At 34.3% G+C, this 21,524-nt stretch overlaps 1 protein-coding gene across 1 annotated transcript in view; it reads right to left on the reverse strand.

The window, feature by feature from the left end:
- Positions 1 to 988: 988 nt before the first annotated feature.
- Positions 989 to 21,524, reverse strand: part of LOC109058684 (solute carrier family 12 member 5) — a 45,985-nt gene continuing 25,449 nt past the window's right edge. The window contains exons 5-26 of the mRNA XM_042762641.1: positions 18,263 to 18,317; positions 17,814 to 17,944; positions 16,474 to 16,721; positions 16,167 to 16,378; positions 15,689 to 15,856; positions 15,331 to 15,429; positions 15,090 to 15,147; positions 14,427 to 14,601; positions 14,222 to 14,340; positions 12,544 to 12,642; positions 12,150 to 12,269; positions 11,377 to 11,481; positions 11,114 to 11,282; positions 10,831 to 11,026; positions 9,981 to 10,150; positions 8,620 to 8,751; positions 8,425 to 8,532; positions 7,108 to 7,233; positions 6,529 to 6,716; positions 5,421 to 5,435; positions 5,176 to 5,309; positions 989 to 5,065 (exon numbers count right to left, since the gene is read on the reverse strand). Coding sequence (XP_042618575.1) covers positions 4,974 to 5,065; positions 5,176 to 5,309; positions 5,421 to 5,435; positions 6,529 to 6,716; positions 7,108 to 7,233; positions 8,425 to 8,532; positions 8,620 to 8,751; positions 9,981 to 10,150; positions 10,831 to 11,026; positions 11,114 to 11,282; positions 11,377 to 11,481; positions 12,150 to 12,269; positions 12,544 to 12,642; positions 14,222 to 14,340; positions 14,427 to 14,601; positions 15,090 to 15,147; positions 15,331 to 15,429; positions 15,689 to 15,856; positions 16,167 to 16,378; positions 16,474 to 16,721; positions 17,814 to 17,944; positions 18,263 to 18,317 — 2,919 coding nt within the window. The 3' untranslated portion in view covers positions 989 to 4,973. The remainder of the gene's footprint in view (positions 5,066 to 5,175; positions 5,310 to 5,420; positions 5,436 to 6,528; positions 6,717 to 7,107; positions 7,234 to 8,424; positions 8,533 to 8,619; positions 8,752 to 9,980; positions 10,151 to 10,830; positions 11,027 to 11,113; positions 11,283 to 11,376; positions 11,482 to 12,149; positions 12,270 to 12,543; positions 12,643 to 14,221; positions 14,341 to 14,426; positions 14,602 to 15,089; positions 15,148 to 15,330; positions 15,430 to 15,688; positions 15,857 to 16,166; positions 16,379 to 16,473; positions 16,722 to 17,813; positions 17,945 to 18,262; positions 18,318 to 21,524) is intronic.

Genomic DNA, 21,524 nt, shown 5'->3' on the forward strand with positions numbered 1-21,524 from the left:
TTCTGGAGTTAAAACACCAACATGCTGAAACAGGAGCACTGAACGATGATGAATGATGATTAAATTATCTCGCCAATCTAAAGTAACCGCAAAAGCCTCTTCTGTCTATTCACTCTTAAAAATAAAGGTTACAAAAGTGGAGATTTGTAGCAATTTAATTTTGGGTTCCTCAAATAAAATTTCTTTGAACAGTTCTTAAAAGAGCCTTTCCCCCCTTAGTGTGAATAATATTTAATAATCTGAAGAACCTTTTTCTAGAATGGATGCTGAAGGAATAGCTCACTCAAAAATAAACATTTGCTGAATATTTACTCACCCTCAGGCCATCCAAGATGTGGATGAGTTTGTTTTTATCATCAGAACAGATTTGGAGAAATGTAGCATTAAATCCATAAATGGCACATAAATGGTTTTGATTATTTTTAATTTTTTTTAATTCTACTGTATTTATTCTGTCTATTGTGAAATGTTGTATTTTGTTTGTAAAGATTTATTGTACAAGAAACATACTGTTACGCAAGAAGTTTATAACTCTTATATCTATATCTAGCTATCACTTGCTCACCAATGGATCCTTTGGAGTGAATGGGTGCCATCAGAATGAGAGTTCAAACAACTGATAAATACATCACAATAATCCATTGTGTGTTTTCAACTTTAAACTGCTGTTTTCAGCTAAAGTATGAGACCTTTATCTATAAAATTACTTTCTTCAGTGAAAAAGTAAGCTAGTCTGAATCAGGAGGGAAATATGCACAGATCAAGCACAGTTTACAAGCAAAAACAGCCCAAAACGATTGTAAAAAAATAAATAAAATTCAGTGTATTTTGATAACACTACTGGCATTTTGGCCAGAGGACTGTTTAAAAGTAAAACCCCGTTTAAAGTTAAAACCCCCTACTGGCATTTTGGCCAGAAGTGACCGTTTAAATTTAAAACCCCTTAATGATGGATTTGTTTCTTACAAACACACAGCTTTTTTTTTAGGTGTTTGTTCTCTCACTTTGACGGCACCCATTCACTCCATTGGTGAGCAAGGGATGCAATGCAAAATTTTGCCAAATCTGTTTTGAAGAAGAAACAAACTCATCAACAACTTGTATGCCCTGAGGGTCTGAAAGTAAATTTTCATCAAATTTTGGGGCAAACTATTCCTTTAAAGGTTCTTCACAGACCCACTGATGCCAATACAGGACCTTTATTTCTTAGAGTGTATATCCCAAAACAAGATTATAAATCAACTGTGGCAACTTCTCTTCCCTCGATTAACTTCAAGTCTGGCTAAATAGCTCATTCCATACAAGTCAGCATTCTCAATATTGCACTTGAACATTTTCATACACGCCGCTTCAGCAATCACTTACAAATATCATTAGCACCTTCTGAAACACCTGCAATTTCAAATTCAGCTCGCTGGTTATTTTATAAGCCCTGTTAGTCGACTAGTACCACTGTTGCAGGATAGTTACAAGTCAGCATTGCATAAAAAGCATCATGATAAATCGAGATGCATTCTAAAGCTGTTTACTTCGGGTTTCCTACAGCAGTGCTCCATAGCAAGGACATGAAATAAAGATAAAAACTGACTGAATTTAGAGGTGTGAGAAAGAAACTAACTTTGAATTTTCACAGTGCTTTTTTCTAGTTATGCTTTGGCCAATTAGGGGTTACTTTTGAAGTTTACTGCCCCTTTCAAGGGAAGATAAGGAACAACATGCTATACAACACAAGGTTTATGAAACTTCTTTCTGCCTTCAGCCTTGGGGAAGGATAAGACGAATCTGATAAAAATGATATCAAAAAGCCCTTTGCATCAATGTGAATTAAATTCAGATATACTATACTTCATGATGAATGGGACATCATCATCATCATCATCATCATCATCATCCGCAGAGTGAAACCTCTGTATCCAACAGCACGCAGCCAATATGGCTTAATCGTGACACTGTCCCAGCATGTTTCCCTTCGCATGACTTTAAATAATGTGGAAAGTTCTCATCGAACTGCAAGTCACCCTGGCAGATACGGAAGCTCTGATTTCTATCTATAATACTTTAGTACCACTATAAACAATTCAGTAGAAAGTAGTTTTAGACCCTCAAAGAACTTACTAAACTGTAATTGCATAGGACTCCAAACAAGCCAAACTCTTCTTTTGTGTTGAAAATTCAAACGTACAGCAATGCAAAAGTTCCTTCAGATAAGATTATAATTTTAGCTAGAAACAAAGGCAATAAACTTGGAAGAATTCTGATAGGTAGCACTTTGCAATTCCTGTTTTGGATTAAAAAAGATCACTTGATTCTGAGCATAACTAGAATGCTGATAAAGAAAATGTACTTAGCGAATTCCAAAAAATTTTCCGCAAACAACGATTTAGTTAAATATCACTTCTATTAACTTATAGACCACAACCTTTACACACTACCTTTCTACTACAAGTGTGGACGTGATAATGTATGAGGTCAAATGAAGTATGCTTGAGTATTAGGACAGACTAATGGTAGCGTTTTGACAAACTATCTGAGAGGTTTTGCCAGTAAAGTACTTTCTGTCTCTGAGTTATAGTAACCCTCGAAACCCTGTAAAACACTGTGTGAAAAATGACCTAATTTTTGGGGGTCTGAATGTAACACAGTTTCAATTTAAATGCATAAAATCTATAAATATAGCTTTTTTTTTTCTTTTGTTTTCAGTCTTATTTTTTGGGGGAGTGCAATATATTTACATTTTAATGACGGTAGCAGCAACCTCAGCACAATATGATTTAAAATTTTAAAACATACAGTTAGTTATTTTCCTTTTTTTAATCTCACAGTTACACAAGACGATATTTTACTAGTCTATTCAGTGATTTAATATATTCCTTTTTTCATTGTTGCAATTTTACAAAAAAATAAAATAGTTCTTTAGATAAATGTTTTAATATCTTCTATTTCTACCACACATGAACTAATTAATATTTTCGTGCTCGTGAGTCGAACAGTCGGCATCAGTCGCTCACAGATGCTGCTATAATGTAGCAAATCAGTGTTGTCTTTACAAATGTAAAAAATAAACAAAAATTTCAGACATTCATGACAAACATTAGATATGGTTCTAAAATACTATGCAGTTAAAATATGCTTTTGTTCACAAATTTGATTTGGTGAAAAAGGATGATTTTGTTAGAATAAAACTGCATCTGCTTTACAAAGTAACTGGCAATATCAGACGCATGATATGTTTGAATGTTGTGTCTGTTTCTTGTATGAAAATGTTTTATTTGTTCACTTTTTTTTCGTCTCATATGGCACGGTTTATATTTAGGGATTTGGCAAGAGATGTAAATAAATACCATGTTTTTCCATGTTTACAATCAATCAGAAATTGCTGGATGAATAAATAATTTCTCTGTAAATAAATATTTGAAATATAAATACCAATTCTTTTCTATTTACATTACCTTAATATATATATATGTGATTCTACTATTAAATGAGATTATTTAGGATTATATCTTCAAGGAATATTTGAACTGTATATCGTTTTTCAGTTATACAGCAGTTCTGTTCAGACTCTCTTCACAGTATGTACACGTGTGTGATTGAGCAATATAATTCATGTCTGCTGATGATATTTTAAGTGAACATATTTGTGAAAGGAACACAGCCTTCAACCCTCTTCTATATTATAAAACCCCTTTAAATCTACTTGTGTACAAACACACACACACACGGTCCAGCCTTCTCATATTGTACAGTATTCATGACTCTTTAAAGGCTGATGTAGTCAGAGGACATGCAGATGGTCGAGGGTAAAGCTGATAGTCATTGATCTAGAAGTGCTTACACCTGGCTCACATTAAACCCTGGTCAGTTCTGTCCTTGGTGTAAAAACGCACCTCGGACATTTACGTGGTACACTGGAAGACTTGTTTTCAGCAAAGAAAGATTCCACTCTAATTTACCCTGTGACAAATAATGAAACAATAGAGAGACAGTATAGGAACACAATATAAAGCATAAAGGGAAGGTCACACTAGATTTTCACTAGTTTCATTTGCTTCCATTTATCTCCAAACAAACAGGAAGAATGCAGACAATGCCTTGCTGCATATTAATAATTTGGCTGACTTTGAGCTGCCTATTCAAATAGCTATAAAATGTTTGACCAGTAGTGGATTTAAATATCATATTGATGTATAAACATGGAGGAATCTCTGAGTTTGGGGATTTTTCATCATCATTCAAAGGTTTGGGGTTGGTAAGTTTTATGAATAAATTACATTTAAAAAAAAATATGAAAACAGAAAACTGCAATTCTAGTATGTTTTTTCATCTAATGAATGCAGCCTTGTTGAGCATAAAAGACGTACTTCAAAAACATTTTAAAATCTTACTGACCCCAAACTTTTGAAAGGCGGTGTAATACAAGGTTAGATAAAAAACAAACTTTAAAAAAGCTGGATGGTTTGCAATGGTCACAAAAAAAATAAAAAAATAATCAATGCCACATTTTAACATTTAAAATTGACTGTTTTGAAGTGGCCATTAAAAATAAAGTTGTTTTGCATGCTAAAAATCTAGTGTCACCTTCCCTTAAAAGTGTTTTGTTATGATAAAGTATATAATATTATATAAAGAGTAGATGGATCAGAGTATTTGGTCAGGTGCCACTGGAGAACATGGGCTTTTGGAAATTAGTCAGAATCTAGTAATAAAGACTAACTCAGTCATTTACTCATCTGTGTGTAAGCTGTTGAGTTTCTGAGGTGAGAATTGAACCAATAGAAGGAAGATAGAGAGGGATAAAACTTAATCATGTGGAAGAAGTGACATCTACTAAGCTGGTGTCTTTTTAGACTATGTAGTGCAAAGTCATGTGCTGGGGCGTTATTGCTCATGGTGTAGGTTGGGGTTACTGGGACATTCCGTCTATGCAGTGAGGGACGAGGGGTGAGGAATATTTGGTGGTTGAGCTGAGCCCCTCAAGAGTAGATGGTGATGACCTCACGTCCACCTCCACGCACGAGGAGGACCCTGTTGAGACCTTCAGTCAAAACCTCGAGAAACTCCATGTCTGTGTGACTGCAGTTAAGAGGCAAACTTTTACATTTACATGAGAACAGGAAATAACTTCACTCTCAAAAAGTATGAAGTCACAGATTTTTTTAGAAGAAAAAAGGATACAGTTCTCTTCTCCATTGCGGTTCTTAGGTGGTCCCGGCATGTTCAGCAGGACTAGTTTAGCTTCTTTTGACTTCTTCACAATGACCCCATTGAGTTCCTGCGCGTGGTGCATGCGTCTGACATTGGACTGATTCCTCCTGCGCGTGGTGCATGCGTTTTTTATTGTATTTATTCTTGTAAGATAGATTAAAAATATGGTTTGGTGTGTGTTATTTTTACTATCATTATCTTAAAAGTGTACTCACAGGTTCTCCCATTCCCTGAGGCATGAGCAAAGGAAAATAACAGTGAACAACATAGTGAACAGAGAAATACAGCAACGGTACAAATTCGGCCACATCTCAGTGACTTTAGCCGTAACTTTAAAGGTAGGGATGCACCAAAATTTTGTACAACTATATCGTATTGTTGTGTTGTTTTTTTTTTTTTTGTGTTAGTGTATTTTCTTTAGCTTTTGTGTCATGTCTCACTGATTTTTTTTGTGTCAGGTGTCAAAAATCGATTCTCACTGTTAATTTTTAATCTAAAGTGAGCTAATCAACTGAAACGAATGCAAGTGCTACAATAAACCTAGTCTAATAATGACGAAAGTGTTTCTGTTTCAGAGTAGTTTAACTTGCATTACTGATGTTTGCTGCACATATGCAAAAAAAAAAAAAGAAAAAGCTATATAATCACATTGACATAGGGATTTTTTTTCTTCTTTTTGCATAATGTTTTTATTTATTTACTTTTGTTTTAATAAAAAGAAATAAAATATTAAATAATAATTATATATATATATATATATATATATATATATATATATATGTATATAATTGAAAATTATGTTGTTAGTTAAATGATTAATGATTAAATTCATAATTGTTAAAATTATGATACATTTATAGTATTTATGATAAAAAAATATTATTATTACTATTTTATTTCATTATGTCTTTCATTGTAAGCTTGCTATACATCCAACTAACTGATCGATACTTTGATCAATGAACAATGCTCAGAGGAAATACCTAAATGTGACATTGAAAATAGCTCTTGCACATCTTTGTGGGGCTGTAATTAAACTTTGTTAAACTGAAGTGTCAATACAATAACCTGGTGTTCCATAGTCAAATGATTAATAAGCAAAATATCTCAATCAGCAGTGGCCTATTGTTTTGTTGTTTTTCAAATCTGTTGACACATCTTTATGACTAACATCTCACCCTCAACTACTAGAATAATACAATGACTGACTGAACATTTCCTTAATAACTTAAATCTAATTTTTGATTGATTTGTTAAAGCTTTCGTATTTCGTATTCCTGACTCAAAACTTACTCAGTAGAGACCGGCATCATATTGACTCACGGTTTCATGTTGAACATATCCTTCACGCTTTCAGGGTTGGCCACTGCTGGGTTATTGGTCTTCTCCGTTTCGTCCGTCCAGGTCATCTGCACCTCCTCTCCGGGGGTCACGGCTGCAGGTGTGGGAGCAGTAGGGGAGGTGGGGCTAGTGGGGGTGGGGGTGGCATTTTTTCCCTGAATGAGCTGAACCTGTCGAGGACGGGAAAGACGGACAGACTAAGAGAAAGGTAAAAAGAGTGGGAGAGTAGAGAGGGATAAACAAAATTAAGAAGTGAGAATTGTTGTTTTTCTGGTAACCCCTTATTTCAGAAGGATAAAGAAAAAAGAGAAAGAGAGGGGGGAGAGATGCACTGCCAGGGTGTTAACAAGAAGAGACTGATTTTCTAGAAGAGAAGAGAGAACGGCAAAAATAGAAAGTGATAAAGAAATGCTATCATCATGGCTGATAGGTCCGTGCTATCACCTAATCGGCCAGAAGGAAGAAGGGTGTGATTAGCTCAAATAAAAAAACAAGCACAAAGTCACACTTTATCACTTGATGTATAATAGCATAAAGAAGAAGCTGAGAGACAGCAGCTACCTCCTCCTCAGGTTTCTCTTCGCCGCTTCCTCCCACCGACTCCTCAGCGATACTCCTCTGGGGGTGCAGGTTTGAAGGGTTCTTTCGCCGTATAGAGCCACGGGACACATCTGTGATGCTCTGAATCTGAAGAGACAACATCAGCGCTGTTAGACTGATTCAAGCAGTCAAATCAGATTTATACTATAATAATGATCTGTCACAGAACTATTTATCTCTTTATGTAACAATTAGTTACAGTTCTCTAATTTGATTGGCCCAGTAGTGTTTCTTTTTCATCTACATACTTCTTATAATGTTTCCTTTTGTGTTCCACATACGAAAGAAAGTCACAGATTTGGATCAACATGATGACAGAAGTATTATTTTTCGGTGAACTTTTGACTTTAACAACATTGCTTTATCCTTGTAAAAATCAATGTATCTTTCACGGCTTATTGCTTCAACTAAATGTTGTTTATTAAAATAAACCTTGTGTAAAAGAATTTAACAGTGAATATATATATAGATAGATTATATAGATTATTAACACATTTAGGTTCTCTTTTAAGTGTACTTAATATAATGTCAGATCTAATAATTTAATAATCAATGTCAAGTGTAATGATGTCAAATTAAGAGTTTTACTTTAAAATAGATTTTGAATCATTGTTTCTTTATTCTTTTGTCATGCTTTAAAGAAGCACACCTATTTTAAAATGCTGACTAATGTACTAAAGCACATGTAAAGTACTTGATTATACTTTTAACTGTTTGTTATTTATTATTACATTTAAACTTAATATATTTTAAATGTGCTAAATACAAACGCAACTTCATTACAAATGTATTATCACAAATATATTGAAATACATGACTATATTTTTCAATAGAAATTACATTAAAGCATATTTTAGTTACTAAAAATGCTTGTCAGTACATCATATTTCAAAGACAATTTTGAAGTAATTATGAAATGATATAAAAATATGTAATTAGGTGCTATTTTAAGCAGGTCAAAAAAGCACTCTAACATTCATCTGATTGTATTCAATATACATTTAAAATATAATAAATTTTCATTCAAATGTACAGAACAAATGCAACTTAAACAGAAAATGCCCTTAAAGGGATATTTCACACAAAAAATGAGAATTCTGTCATCATTTACGCTCCGTCAAGTTGTTTCAAACATGTATGACTTTTTTTTTCTTCTGTGGAACATAAAAGTAGGTACTTTGAAGAACGTGGGAAGAATAACCAAACTGTTTTTGTTCTGCTCTCTGACTTCCACAGTATTTTTTAAGCAAGCTAAAGTGTAGTGTGTTCCCACAATACCTCTCTCTCACGCTCATTCTTGGTCAGATGCATCTCCTTGAGGATCTGTGACCGCTGCTCCATCACCAGGGTCTTTTCATAGGTGTAGGCCGAGATGTCGCTGTCATGCGAAGCAAATGAAAGAACAGGTTAGAACGGTAGTTGACAGTATCTGTGTGTGTTTGTGTGTGAAGGCAGTGAGTGTTTGTTTCTCACCATTTCAACCACCTCCACCTCAGCATCAAATCGCAGATGATAGAGGAACGTCATCAGGTCTTTCTTCATCTGAATGCTGTTGTCGTCCATCTGAGCCACAGTGAAGATACGTATCTTGCACTTCCTCCACACCTACAGTTAAAGCAAAATGATTGTCCAGTACAGTGATGAAGTCAGTAGTTAGTATCTCATTCAAAACCATGAACTGAATGTGATGTCAGTGTCAATGCTTAGTGAGCACCCTAGGGAGCAACTAATTTAAGACATCACATGGATAAATAATTTTAAAATATATTAAAACACAGTTAATTTTAAATCAATGGTCACCAACCTTTTAAAGCCCAAGATACCTGACCTTGACTTTTATGGAAGACAAGATCTACCTATTGAAGAATTAATAATAAAAAAAGACAACTCTGACTGTATTTTCAATCTCAGGTCTTTTATGTAGTATTTTAATTAGTGATGCACCGATCATGATTTTTGATGGCCGATTTAGATTCCCTTATTAAATTTTTTTTTTTGTACAAGCAAATTGATACTATGTGCTCTGTTACTTGTGATCTTTGCTTTAGAAAAATGTATTTATAGAAATTTGTAATTAGGGGTTTGAAATTAGTTTTAATAAATGTATTTTAATAGATGTTAAAATCATGTTGCATTAGATTGTATATTTTAAAGATTTAAAGCGAAAAATAGAATGGTCTGACTTTAGCTTTGTGAAATTATGCTAAACATAAAACAGCAGACGTTAGAATGTTTTTTTTTTAGATTTATGGTAATAATTAAAATGTAGAAGAGCTGAATGGGTGAATGATTCACTATTTGAATTTGTTGATTTTGGAACATTTTTTTTTCACTGTCCCATCCCGAAAATAACAGAAAAATAAGTACAGGCACAAAGATGGAGAATTGTAAGGTTTTTTGGTTATTTTTCTGTATTATAATAGCTTTCACAGTGATAAGATTGAAGATTATGATATTTACTGTACTTTTTGTTTTACTGTATTTGTGATCAAATAAATGCATATGTATACACATTTTGACACTTCTTAAAATAGTGTAAATATCCATAATGATGTTACAAAATTGTCACTGAGCTTGTTGCACACTGTCGGATTGCTGTTTCTGTGAAACATCTGAAAAAAAGAAAAAAAAAACATATCCTAAAAAGTTATCTTCTATATTGAAAATCCTTGGAGTTGCACTCCTCTGATGCCTAAAATGCTGTCTAGGTAGGCAGCTCACTAGGGTTTAAGACCAGAGCTGTATGGTTCTTGTCCATATGCAAAGTACCATTATCTACCATCAATGATAAAACATTTGCTCCAACATTGATCTGATCGCTCTGCCGGCAGTACCTTGTGCTGGCGCAGGAGGAAGGGAAGGAGCATGAGCAAGCCTCCGTCATGGACAATCCACCACACGTCGATGTGGCCCTCAGTGAAACGCTCTCCATTTGATGGATATGCAGAGATGTTCTTCGTCACCAGCAGGGCCAAGTGAGCTGCTGTGGTCTCCCTTACAACCTCTGTGGAGAAAAAACAAAAATGCATAATTGCAATTAAAAATGCAATAAATATCTAAAACGGGTGTTCTTAATATAAAAAAATATAATTTAGCATCACTACATCAACCTAAATACCTTAATTTATACCGACAAAATGTTTTTTACGGTTAAGGTTATGGACAGGTTTGGTGGTATGGTTCGAGTTAGGTTTAAAGGTGGGTTAAGGTGTAGGGTCAACAGTGTAATTAGAGATATTACTACAGAAATTAATTCAAAATATAACTACAGGAAGCTCTTTTTTAAATACAAGAACAATGTAAAAACATGCATGTACACAATAAGTGCATTGTATCAAGTGATTAATTTAAATGTAAGCACATAGTATTTAAAGTCACTGTAGGTCCTGATTAATCACGCAGCCCTAGTCATACACATGTATGTAGTTAATATTAATCTATGTAGATATCGATGCACTCTTTATCACTCTTTATCATTGCTCATAACATGCAGTTTACAGTCGTTTGTGTAAGAGTCACTTTACTGCTTGATAACATAGGGATATAAAGCAGGAAAGCTGATCCAAAAAGTCATAAAACATGGGTAAAAAGTTCATCAACCAGCAATACCAGAGGCTCTGCTATCTTTGTTGCACTGTCCAAACTAACCTTACATAATTACTTCCATGTCTAGTCTTGTCTTACCAATGAAGTTCCTACAGCGGTGGTGCTCCTCAGCCTGTTTCCAGTTCTTAGGGAAGCTGACCAGAACTGTATTGTGGCGGAGGCCACCTAGACCTCCAGCCTGGATCAGGTGTGAGGTAGCGTCCCGCAGGTTAGAAGAGATCACTACCTGACTGAATCCCTTCACCTTCTCAACCTCCATCAGCTTCCTTAGAGACTGAGAGAGATAGAGCTTATTAGTGTCTCATTTCTGCAGGAGCTCAGCTTTGATCCTCTGTGTGTGTGTGTGTTTGCGCATGTATACTTGGTCTGCTTTCTGCGCCTGTGGCTGGTTGTTTAAGTAGGTGCCCTCTACACATGCTCCCACGATGGTCAAGCCTTTGCCTGCTTTCAGCTGACTGGTCAGTGACAGCAGTCGAGGCTGCTCTACGCTCTGCTCCCCATCCAAACTCATGAGCACCAGAATCTGGGGCCTGGAAGAGTGATAACATTTTAACCATGTAGTGCATGTAATACTTTACTGGTTGTTTGTTGTGTGAAGAGGCATATTACTGATTAGTCACTAACCTCCAGTTTTTAGTGTGAGGAGGACCTTCCTCCAGCCTCATCAGAGCATAGCGGGCAGCACTCAGAGAAATGCCACGAATCCCATCACCCCACTCCTTCTCCGCCCTACAAAGATCAGGATCAGGTTATAACTTTTAGATATTACAAATTTGATGATATTGCTGTTTTATTCAGTTTTTCGAAATCATGAGATTACTTACAATTATTTTGTATTTCTACTGACTTTGGGACTTTGGGTTTGGGGTCAATATAATTTTTTTTTATTTAGTACTTTTATTCAGCAAGGATGCATTGGATTATAATTAAAAGTGACAGTAAAGTTATTTATAATGTTGCAAAAGATTTCTATTCATCAAAGAATCCTGAAAATTATGTTTTATGGTTTTCAGAAAAATATTAAGCAGCACCACTGTGATAAGAATAATTAATGTTTTTTTGAGCACCAAAAATGTTCAAATGATTTCTGAAGGATCACGTGACACTGAAGACTTCAGTAATGATGTTGAAAATTCAGCTCAGAATCACAGGAATAAATTACTTTTAAAATAGAAAAAAACTACAGTATATAGATTTACTATAAATAATTACTCATTGTACGTCACATTCATTAAGCCTTTAAATAAATCCTCTAGCAAAAAAACTAAAAGCTGTACAGACAATAATGCCTTTTCTGCCAAGAGTGAGATTGATCTAGTTAGTGTGAAACTCATTACGTTTTTTGCTTTTTTTTCCTCGTTGTCGCCTCCTCCTGAGACTCATTTAGGTTTGCTTACCCGCAGAATTCGATGTATTTGTAGATGCAGCTGGCGATTACCATGGCAACAATGGCGTAGTACCAGGAGCAGAGGAACATCAGAGTAAGACACAAGCTCATGCCCAAGAGTGACAAAGCCCTGGAGAGACATCACAGTCCAACTCATGCTCATTTGTCCAGTTAACAATTGCTGTGATTTTGATGTCAGCTCTTTATAATAATTATGCCACAGGTGACTGTAATCTTACTGCTGGAAGAAGGACTTAATTTTGTGGTGTGAGGTCTGTAGCCTTCACTTTAAAGTTAAAGGTTACAAAAGACTTTTATCCTCTCAAAGCAGTAATCTTCTGAACAAACACACTTTCTGTCAGTGACACAAACCTAAGGGAGCAGGTGTTTGTGTGTGTTTGTACCAGTGGTAGAACTTAAAGCGTGGTCTCCAGTTCGGGGTCCTGAGGAGCGTCTGCAGCGCACAGGCCAGATTTACAAACATGTAGCACATGAGGAAGAACCTGCAAGAGAAAACAGAACATCAGTATGTTATATAGAGAAAACACTTCCCCTTTGAAAGTTCTCATATTTTGCAGTAATGAACCTTTATTTATTTATTTATTTATTTACAATTACATTATTTACAATGTTGAGCCCTTAATTGAAGCCTTTTTACTACACACAAGTGATCTCTATTTAACTACATTGGCTTTAAAAAACCAATGGGCTGCATTATTGATGAGTTATATGTCATATTAAAGGTGTTGAATATTTATGAATTCAGTTATTCTGGATTTTATGCTCATAATTATATAAGACTACATTGTCAGACTTTCGTCAGATCTCAGATCTGCTTGAAATCAAAGCGTCTTTTTTGCTGATCAGGTTATAAGATCTGCTTGAAATCAAAGCGTCTTTTTTTGCTTGTTGGTCAGAGAAAAAAGACAAATTGTGGCTTTGTGGTTTTGAGAAAAAAAACCCCAAAGCATGACAAAGTCCATACTTTTATCAGCGGTACATTTGTAATGCATATCTACAAAGGTTATAAGAGGGAATTTAGTGTTAGTGAATACAAAGTGCTGAATTAATGGTATTTTATTGTGCTATATACAGTACCTGTAAATAAGTTTAGGAATTATTGAAGTACAGGCTTTTGGAAAAGAGGCTATTCAGCATAGTAAAGAAGTTTTATTACAGCAATAGGGAGAAGAGTTTATTGCTGTTGTTTCTCTGGGACTCATAAAGAACGAGGTGTGCTGAGCAGGGGTTTAGCTGTCATTTCAGAAGTGAGAGGGACAGAAATGTCAAATGTAATATATTGTATTGTATTGTATTTCGAGGTGTGCTGAGCAGGGGTTTAGCTGTCATTTCAGAAGTGAGAGGGATATAAGTGAGAGGGACAGAAATGTCAAATGTAATATATTGTATTGTATTGTATTTACTTAATTATTTTGACCAAAATAACACTTTTTTCATTTTCATCACAGAATAAGGTAGAAAATATACTTTATAGTTTCTGTACTGTAATAAATGATGTGACAATTAGCACTGCATCATTCATATAGGCCTAATTTATTTATTTATTACCTGGAGATGACTTGAAAAACACACATAAATGATATATTGTAGCAATTGTGTGTTTGTTGTCTTCACATTTCATCAGTCAAAACGTTTCTGCTTTTTATTCAGCTTAGTTACAGTGATAGCCCATTGCCTTTGTACATATTAGGAATTTCCTGACATGTACTATAGTAAGTTATTACTTCTATCAGTCCTTTTAAACTTTCTGCATGAGAGCACCCTCCGGTTTCGAGTATGAATGAAACACAAACTGCATGAGAGTGATGAGCACGCCGTAGAGATCACATCATTTTGGATACCAATAAAACCTATCCAAAATGATGTGTTATAAGATGAACTATCCTGTCTCTTAAATCTAGATTAATTTACACTGGCCCTTGAAAACCTCTGTGTGAACACACTTGCATGAAAAATTACGGGAGATGAATTTGTTTTATTAAAAGTGGGGGAAACATGTACCCCACATCTCCTGCGTATTCTATGCCCATGGTGCTGTCTATTTTGAGGAGTGTTGCTTACATGGACAGAATGGGTGCGACTGCATCCAGGGAGGCGATGAGAATGCCAGTCTCACAGATGCAGGCCGTCAGGAGGAGAGCCCATGTAGGTTCGCCGTTAGCTTTGCCATGACCAAACACCTGTCAAATACAGAAACACCACTTAGTATGATCAAGTATCGAAGCATCAACAGAGAGATAATCAGAGGCCAAATGTATAGATGTACCCTGAGGAAAGGAATGATGCTGTCTCGGGCGATAGCCTGCAGGAGGCGGGGTGCTCCTGTCAAACTCTGAAGCCCTGCCCCACAGGTGGAGAAGAAGGAGCCAAACACAATGACCCAGGGCGAGGGCCATGCAAGGGTGCCAATAACCAAGTTACCGTTGACTCCTTCCCCGAATCTGTGTGTTTAGAAGAGTGTTGTTATTGCTTATATTGTAATAGTACCAAAAAATTCTTAATTGAAATAAAGCTGAAATAAAATAAAGCTTAAATAAAATAAAATAAAAATATAAAAATATTAAATGATTAATTGAAACATGGAAACCTAGAAAAAGTTTAAGTTTTAAATACTAAAATTACTAAAACTAAAATAGAAATAAGAATAAAGCTAAATAGAAATATTTAAAGAAAACAAAAAAATAATTTTCATTAATACTAAAACTAAAATAGTATGGTAAAAAATGTGTATATTGTTACTATATACATTTATAATTATATACATTTTATATATATATACTATATATATATATATATATATATATATAAACATTAAAAATAAAAGGTAATTCAAAATATTAATAGATACTAGCTGAAAAGTATCCATTTTAGTTTTTCATTAAATTGAAGGCTATAGTGAATCCAAAAGCCAATCAAACTACAGACTCACTTGTCCCTCAAAACGACTCCGTCCACACAGGCTCCAAACAGAATCACACTCGACATGTCTACGAGAGCAAAAATTTAGGAGAACGACACAAAGCAGCAAAAAGGCATTCACCCTATTTCAGCTATCTGATTACATTGTATCCTCTACATTTCAAGATGTGCAGTTCTGCATTGTGTGAAAGTCATGGGTCATTTATTTATGCAAAGTTGGAGCAGTTCATTGCCTTCGGAATAAAGGATACAGATGAAGGAGGTGGTTGTGATAGCCAGGATGGTACCAACAGGGATGGATTTCTGAGCGTCTTGCAGGTCACCAGAACGGTTGGAACCAGCCATGATACCTGTGACACACACACACACACATTATATCTGGAAACACTGTGTTTGTGTGTCAGGTTTTGCCTAGACTGAGGGGAACAAATATGTAGTTCAGTCATGAAACTTTTGATGGCACAGGCTGACGGGTTGTTCATGTAACTCATGATATACAGAGAGTTAAACGACTTGACACACGCTGATTGGTTCATGCTGCATATGCAGCCAATGAGCATACTGCCTTGCATTTATATGGCTGGATAGCATTCAAACTGTTGTAGTGACCTGTGACGGAGGGGAAGTAGATGCCAACCAGCAGGGTGAAGAAGCTGGTGATATCAGCCATGACATATCGGTTGGTGTTGGTTACTGTGGCTTCAGGGTCAAGCACTGCTGGTACACCTCGCTTCTCTAAGATTGAATTTTTCTCCATAAATGTGCTGAAGAGGTTTTCTGTGAAGAAAACAATGACATAAAATTTTTAGATATATATATTTTATATATGGGTGAGTATATATATATATATATATATATATATATATATATATATATATATATATATATATATATATATATATATATATATATAATTATAATATTAATAATATATATTATTTAAATACATATATACATAATTTTATACTCACTATGTATTCATACTCATCATATATAAGGTAAAGAGTATATTTTAAGGTGCTGTATTATTATAATATTAAAAAAGCTGTTTAAAATGGTTTAGATGAAGATGCTGGGGTTTTCTGACCTGCCAGGATGCCACTGGTGATTCCAGGGATTCCCTGGATCTGAGTGACGTTATTGTTGGTGAAGTACTCATCGCAGGTGGCGTTCAGGAACTCAGAGTCACAGAAGGCTCTCCAAAGCTTGGTGGTGACTGTGGCATTGCCCTGCTCTATGGTCTTGGCACAAATGTCAAATCCCTTTGACACAAGGGTTCGGTTCCCGAGCAAACACACCCTACACAGGACAAGGGCTGTATAATTATAGTCGCTCCTGAAAATTATTCTGTACCCTAATAAAACATTCTGTTCACAAAAAAAAAATCTACTTACGGAAAGAAAGGTGGGTCAAAAGAAGTCTTGATGACCCCAGCATAGACGGCGAGAATGGAAAGAATGACGCAGGCGAGGAACACAAGGGCCAACTTGTTGACATACTTCACACCGACAAAGACAACTAAAGCCATGAAGGAGAGCACGATGGTACCATACACACGCATGTTATTCAACAGCGCAGCCTCTGCCTCTGCTCCCTCCAGACCCTCCATCTTGAATATGGCAGCTGCTGGCACGATATAGATCTAGAAATAAATCAAGGGAAAGGAATAAAATAGTGAAGAAGTCTCCAGCGGATAAAGACATAGCTGAATGAATCATTTACTAGTCCTTCAGTTGTTCCAAACCTGTATGAGTTTCTTTTTTCTGTAAAAATAAAAGAAGATATTCTGCTGGTATTGTATTGGTATTCTGCTGGAATATTGTTGGTAACTAAACAGTTTCTGGTTCCTGAAGACAGTGGCTATCAGAAACTGTTTGGTTACCCACACTACCCACAGGTTTGGAATGATGTGAGGTGAGTTAAAGAAGACAGCATTTTCATTTATGAACTATCCATTTAATGTTGTGTAAAATTAATGTGCAAGTACTTTATAAATATAAAAAACTGTGATCAATGCATAAATTAAAATGAATAAATGTTAAAAAATATTTCACATACAGTACATGGATTCAGTTGTTCAATTTCATAAAAGAGATGCTTAACAGAGCTATTGTAGTTACCTGAAACTAAAACTATAACAAAAACAATTTTTGTTACTTAATAATAATAATAAAAACATAAAACAAAGAAAAACACAAATAAAAACATTAACTGAAATAAAATAAAATGTAAAAAAGCAACATTTCTCATTTTCATTTAGTTTTAATTTTTGAAATAAAAATGAATAAAAATGATATTATATTAAATGATATTATTATAAAGACATAAGAATGGCAAAACACAGCTAAATTACAAAAACAAATTATATTATATTATATTATATTATATTATATTATATTATATTATATTATATTATATTATATTATATTATATTACATTACATTATTATATAGACATATAAAAATGGCAAAAACACAGCTAAATTACAAAAACTTTCAAATTAAAACAGAAACTACAAAAAAAACCATTCAAAATATTAATAAAAACAGTAATAAAATAATATATTAATAAAAACTTTTAGTATTTTAGTGATACTAAAATAACACTGATGTTAAATAATGTAATTTACATCATTGCAGTAAAGACTTTTCAGCAAATATTGCTTTAAAATGTATTATATATAAACTATTAGTTTAAAGAAATTCAAATAAAGCAAAAAGCAAAGAACATGTACCAGCAGGATTTCGATGCAGCCCAGGATGTACATGGCTCCTGCAAAAGTGGTGCCCAGATAGAAACATATACCAACAGCCCCGCCAAACTCTGGCCCCAGTGAACGAGAGATCATGTAGTATGAACCTCCAGCTGTATGTATACACAAATGAATTTACCATTAATCATATACAGTACATCTAAAGCGTTAAATAGAAGAGAGTTTTACACTGTCATCATATTTTCCTTTACTTGAGATGTAATTTTGACACAAGAGGCGCACCTATAAGATACTGTTATTTCAAATAAACACAGAGACAGACATGCATCCACACAGTTATGAGTGTGGAGCTGATCTCAGCACAGTAGGGAGCTGTACTGTGCACTGTAGCTAACTGCCCATGAAGAACAACAGGACAGCCGTCCTCTGGGCGTCTGCACACAAACACAAACACGCTGACTTCTGCTCACCTGGCACAACTCCATTGGTGGCAATAGCACTCATTGAGATAGCAGTCAGCATAGTCTGTAAATAGAGTAAATAAAGATCAATACAGTGGGGACAGTGAGTGACAGAGACAAGAGGTCCCCACTAAGTCCTCCAGTGACTCGTGAAAGAAAAATGCATTTATTAGGAAAGAAACCTTGATTACATTAAGACATTGTGTGGATGAGGGTTTTTTTTTTTACAGCCATATAGCTGACTCATTGGTTGTAAGGAAACACCTTAAAGACATGAATTCTATAATTATATTGTACCATTATTGTGTAATATTTTGGATGTTGATTAAATATTTTGGGAATACTTAACAAGGTTTCATTTGTTAACATTAGCATTAAATTCGGTAGTTTGTTAGTTTAATAATACATTTTTAAAATCAAAAGTTGTATTTGTTAACATTACTTAATGTACTGTGAACTAACATTTACTAACAATTGTATTTTATTAACACTGACAGAGAGTATTAAAAAATGTGTTGCTTATTGTTATTTCAAGTGAGAAAATGCATTAACTAATGTTAACAAATGAGACCTTATTTTAAAGTGTTACTGATATTTTCATAATAAATTATTATATAATAATTTGACAGCTGCAGACCTGAAAAAACAAACAAACAAACAACAACAACAAAAAACATACAAAACATTATCTCGGTTCTCCAAAAACGGTTCATTGTGCCTTTCAACTCAAAATTATATGCACATACATTGATATTATTTGGGGAAAATATCTTTAGACAAATAAAAATAAATAACTAATCTGACACAAACTATTTCAAAACAAAAAGCTCTGCACATACAATGGATGTTAACATAGCCTCAACCAATAGGCATGAGTTTGGGGTGGGGCTATATTTATACCTAAATAATGACGGATGAGAATTTCAGAAATTTCAGAAACCTGTTTGGTAACAGTCATTCAGAAATTTCAGAAACCTGTTTGGTAACAGTCATATTTTATATATATAAAACAACCAACAAACAAAACAAATAAAAAACAAACAAACAAAAACAGTAATATTGTGAAATAATATAACAATTAAAAAAAGAAATCAGTTTTATATTCTAATTCTATTTTATATTTTAATATGTAATTTATTCCTGTCATGCAAAGCTGAAATTTCAGCACCATTACATATAATAACAGTCTTCACATGATCCTTCAGAAATGATTTTAATATGCTGATTTGCTGATCAAGATGCTTTTCTTGTTATTATTTATTTTTTATTATGTTTTTTTGCTTATTATTTTTGTGAAAACCATGACACTTTTTATCAGGATTCTTGCTAAAGAACAGCAGAAATTTTCCAGTTTTTTTATATTTACTGTCAATTTCGATCAATTTAATTCATCTTTGCTGAATAAAAGTATTAATTTCTTTTCGGACTTTTGAATGGTAGTATACTTAAGCACTTGCCACTTTTACACTCATGTAACTTGTATTATATAATTGATGTACTCAGATTCTGAAATAGGAATCTAGAATTTATTTGAAAGCACTAAGTACTTATATACTGTCAGAGCAGCCAGGACCTAAACAAACATTGTGACTATGACTAGTAAGTGTGGATTGGCAGAATTATTCTGTGAGTGTGTATGTGTATTTCCTGGGGTTTGGCAGGGTCAGAAGGCCATGATAGGGGATGTATGGTGGTAGAATCGGAAGGGACAGCTTTCAGCTTTTTTATATCAAACAATATTAAAACAGATATGACAGGAGGGAAAAGAGCTCACTGCACATTCACTTACATAATACTGCTGAAACTCCCTCTGTAACAAAGTACTGCAGCAAATATTCACTAATATGTGACATGAGCATGCATAGAATGCATGCAAATACGCACATAGGGCCCTGTGATTTTCATGATGTGGAATACGTGTACAGAATCAAGTCAAAAAATGGCTAAACATGGAATGTCTTGGATAAAAAAAAATCTAAAGTACATAATCAAATCACTATATGGACTAGTGTCTGTGAATATTAAACTGCAAAAAGACTGCTATTTAAATATGAATGTTCTGTGTGTCTATGTGTGAATGAGTGGTGCAGTTTCATCTACTACACATTCTCCAGCATGCGTGACGCTCAGTTTTCAGCATCCGCAGTCCATTACATGAGGACATGAACACATGAACTTCATCTCCAGAGCTGCTCTGAGAGTCACTTCAACAGCATTTCATCATTTAATTTGATTAAAAACTATCGTCAGATACACACAGAAACTCAAAGGTCTTAACATCAACAGACCAAAATATAAGTTAAAATTGTGACAAAAAAATATTAATATTGTAACGTTGAAAGTATTCAAAATAACAATAATAAAATTATATAAAAAATGATTTCGTAAGGTTTCACAATATTGTTATTAATTTTTTAATTTGTTAAGTATTTAAATAAAAAACATTTCATAGGGTCCTAGTATTGTAAAAATTGTAACAAATTATCAAATTGTTAAAGTTTTATTAATTCAGTTGATTATGCATGCTTTTTTGATTGTTAAAATTAAAACGGAATACAAAGAATTTAGTAAAAAAAAAATTATAATAAAATAAAGGTTTTATTTTTTATTTTATTTTTTTTTATTTATTTTTTTATAAATTAAAATTTTATTTTATTTGTTGTACTGTATATGTTTCATGATGAATTATTTGGACATGCTTTCTGATTATAAATATTTAATCTAATTATTAAAACAGACTCCAGAAAAACTATGGGAAAAAATAAAGTGGATTTCATAGGGCCCTACACACGTCACAAGAATCACCAGCATCAGGAGTGAAGTGCTAAACTGACAGCTCTGAAATCGAACACCTCATGTAAGCATTTACATTTATGTTCTTGGCAGAAACTCCATCTGGCACTCACAAACCAACTCACCAAAGTGACTTACAACAAAGTGATTGTATAATTGAAAACAATCTCCAGTTAAAGGTGCAGAGTGGTAAATGGAAACCCTAAGCTCTGGAGAGGGAGTCTCTGGGGCTCTTGCTGCATAATGGTAATAAAGAATTCTGCTTTACAGGCCTGAACAGACCTTTCTGTTGCTGTATTCAGATCTGAAGGATAGTGCGGCTATTTGTAGAGTATTTGAGCTTATGCTTCCTGCCTACTGTCTTACCGGACTCCACCCACGGCCTCTGTAGTGCATGTACTAGTACTGTTGAAATAAACACGTTAACACATGCAATTATTTTTTTTCAGTGCATGTACTAGCTCCTGTAGCTCAAATG

Source organism: Cyprinus carpio, chromosome A8, assembly GCF_018340385.1.
Source record: "Cyprinus carpio isolate SPL01 chromosome A8, ASM1834038v1, whole genome shotgun sequence".
Lineage (NCBI taxonomy): Eukaryota > Metazoa > Chordata > Actinopteri > Cypriniformes > Cyprinidae > Cyprinus > Cyprinus carpio.